This window comes from Microtus oregoni, unplaced genomic scaffold (assembly GCF_018167655.1).
Source record: "Microtus oregoni isolate MIOR12 unplaced genomic scaffold, Mior012 000025F_ref0000491, whole genome shotgun sequence".
Taxonomy (NCBI): domain Eukaryota; kingdom Metazoa; phylum Chordata; class Mammalia; order Rodentia; family Cricetidae; genus Microtus; species Microtus oregoni.
The window spans coordinates 21,048,821-21,051,369 of record NW_024543084.1 but is presented as its reverse complement, the minus strand read 5'-3'; the positions used below and the strand labels follow the sequence as shown (position 1 = coordinate 21,051,369).

Below are 2,549 nucleotides of genomic sequence, written 5' to 3'. Positions count from 1 at the left end.
TTGGAACAAGTGATGAGTATAACCATCAGTATAAAAGGAAGTTCTCTCTCTCTGTGTCTCTCTGTTTCTGTCTCTCTGCATTGAATCATTTCTCCAAAGAACATAAAATTATCCTACCTCAGCATATTCATGAATACACCATATCGCACTAATGGAAATGACAGGAGCTGTAAAATTAGGCTAAGGCTTGATAATGATAGAGTATACCTGATGATAATGATGCGAATATAATATCTAATACAGAGGAGGGACTATGAGAGTCATCAAAAAGACATGAACATGAAAGATGTTGTGTCATGCTGCAAGTAAAGAGAGTGAACTTAAATACAAATGTTGGTATTAGAAGGCTCGGAAGCCAGCATCTACTGCATGAGAATCATGCTGACTATTTTTTCTGACCTCCAGGTTCTATAGGCTCATGGACAACCAATCCATCGCTTCAGAGTTTTATCTGCGAGGAATATCAGGGTTTCCAGAGCAACAGCTGTTACTCTATGGGATTTTCCTGTGTATGTATCTTGTCACCTTGACTGGGAATGTGCTCATCATCCTGGCCATTGGCTCTGACCCACACCTCCACACTCCTATGTACTTCTTTTTGGCCAACCTGTCCTTTGCTGACATGGGTTTAATATCATCTACAGTGACCAAGATGTTGTTTAATGTTCAGACTCAGCGCCATACCATCTCCTATACTGGTTGCCTAACACAAATGTACTTATTCATGATGTTTGGTGATCTGGACAGCTTCTTCCTGGCTGTGATGGCCTATGACCGCTATGTGGCCATCTGTCGCCCTCTCCATTATTCCACAATCATGAATACCCGATTTTGTGCCCTGATGCTTGCCCTGTGCTGGGTCCTCACCAACGTAGTTGCTCTGACTCACACCCTCCTCATGGCTCGACTGTCCTTCTGTGTTGTTGGGGAAATAGCTCACTTTTTCTGTGACATTACCTCTGTTCTGAAGCTATCATGCTCTGACACTCATGTCAATGAGTTAGTGCTTTCTGGCTTTGGAGGCACAGTACTCATGGTCCCCTTTGTAAGTATTGTCATCTCCTATGTCCACATTGTGCTTGCTGTCCTTAGGGTTAAGACTTCAGGTGGGAGTTCAAAGGCCTTTTCTACCTGTAGTTCCCACCTCTGTGTTGTCTGTGTTTTCTATGGGACACTCTTTAGTGTCTATCTGTTTCCTCCCTCTGTAGAGTCCACAGAGAAGGATGTTGCAGCTGCTGCAATGTATACAGTGGTGACTCCCATGTTGAACCCCTTTATCTATAGTTTAAGGAACAAGGACATGAAGGGGGCCTTGAAGAGGCTTGTCTGTCATAGGAGAATTTTTTCTTCTGAGATATAACAAGAACAAAGTCTAATAAAAAGGCAGAACTGGAGTCAGATAAGTGACTTTCAGTTAGTCACAATCAACTGTTAGCCAAGAGGTTACTGCCCAATTTAGTCAATGTATTCATTCTTCTCATACATAAAATTAAGACAACGGATAATGTAGACATTATTTCACAGTGCCAGTATTTTTATCAATTATTTTTTTTAAATTTTTTATTGAGAAAAGAAAAACGTTTCCGCCTCCTCCCAGCCTCCCATTTTCCTCCCCCTCCTCCTGCCCTTTTCCCCCTTCCCCACCAGTGGGTTTTTTTTTGTTGTTGTTGTTTGCTTTTGGTTTTTCACTGTTTGTTTTGCTAATTTGAGATAGTCTTTTCTTTCTTTCTTTTTTTTTTTTTTTTTTTTTTTTTGGTTTTTCGAGACAGGGTTTCTCCGTAGCTTTTTGGTTCCTGTCCTGGCACTAGCTCTTGTAGACCAGGCTGGACTCAAACTCACAGAGATCCGCCTGCCTCTGCCTCCCGAGTGCTGGGATTAAAGGCGTGCGCCACCACCGCCCGGCTCGAGATAGTCTTTTCTATACTGTAGTTATAGTAGCCTGCAACTCATCACCCTCCTGCCACAGTCTTCTGAGTTTTGAGATGGTACAAGCATGCACCACCCAGTTTACTCTAGATTTTCTATTTAATGGGTTAGAGGATTAAGTAAAATGTACCATATAATGTATTTATTAATAATATATTCTTAAATAGTAAATAGTAGGTATTCAAAAATGGTGACTGCTGCTGTTGTTTATCCTCATGACTCCCTTAACTCAGAAATAACACCTTACTCTGAAATTTATTTATTCAGCAGGTATTCACAGAATATTTACCACGTTCCTTGGTTTAAGATCTAGCTCTCACCTAGAATCGAATAGGTGAAATCCCTTCCTTCCTGACATTTAAGTCTAGGTCAGTGGTTCTCAACCTCCTTAATACTGTGACCCTTTTATATAATTCCTCATGCGTGGTGACTACAAACCATAAAATTATTTCTTTTGCTACTTTATAAACTGTAATTTTGCTACTGTTATGAATCATAGTGTAAATATCTAATATGAACTTCCCAAAGGGGTGGCAACACAGAGATTAGAGCCACTCTCCTAGCCTTTTGGCTCACAGGTATATCAATCAAAAGAAATAAATACCCATCAGGTTTAGATTAAG

The 2,549-nt window shown here is 40.6% G+C and overlaps 1 protein-coding gene across 1 annotated transcript; it reads left to right on the top strand.

The window, feature by feature from the left end:
* The first annotated feature begins 418 nt into the window (after nucleotides 1–418).
* Nucleotides 419–1,360, top strand: LOC121462974 (olfactory receptor 1N1-like). Its single transcript, XM_041674965.1, has one exon. The coding sequence runs from the start codon at nucleotides 419–421 to the stop codon at nucleotides 1,358–1,360; it is 942 nt and encodes a 313-aa protein (XP_041530899.1).
* Nucleotides 1,361–2,549: the final 1,189 nt, after the last annotated feature.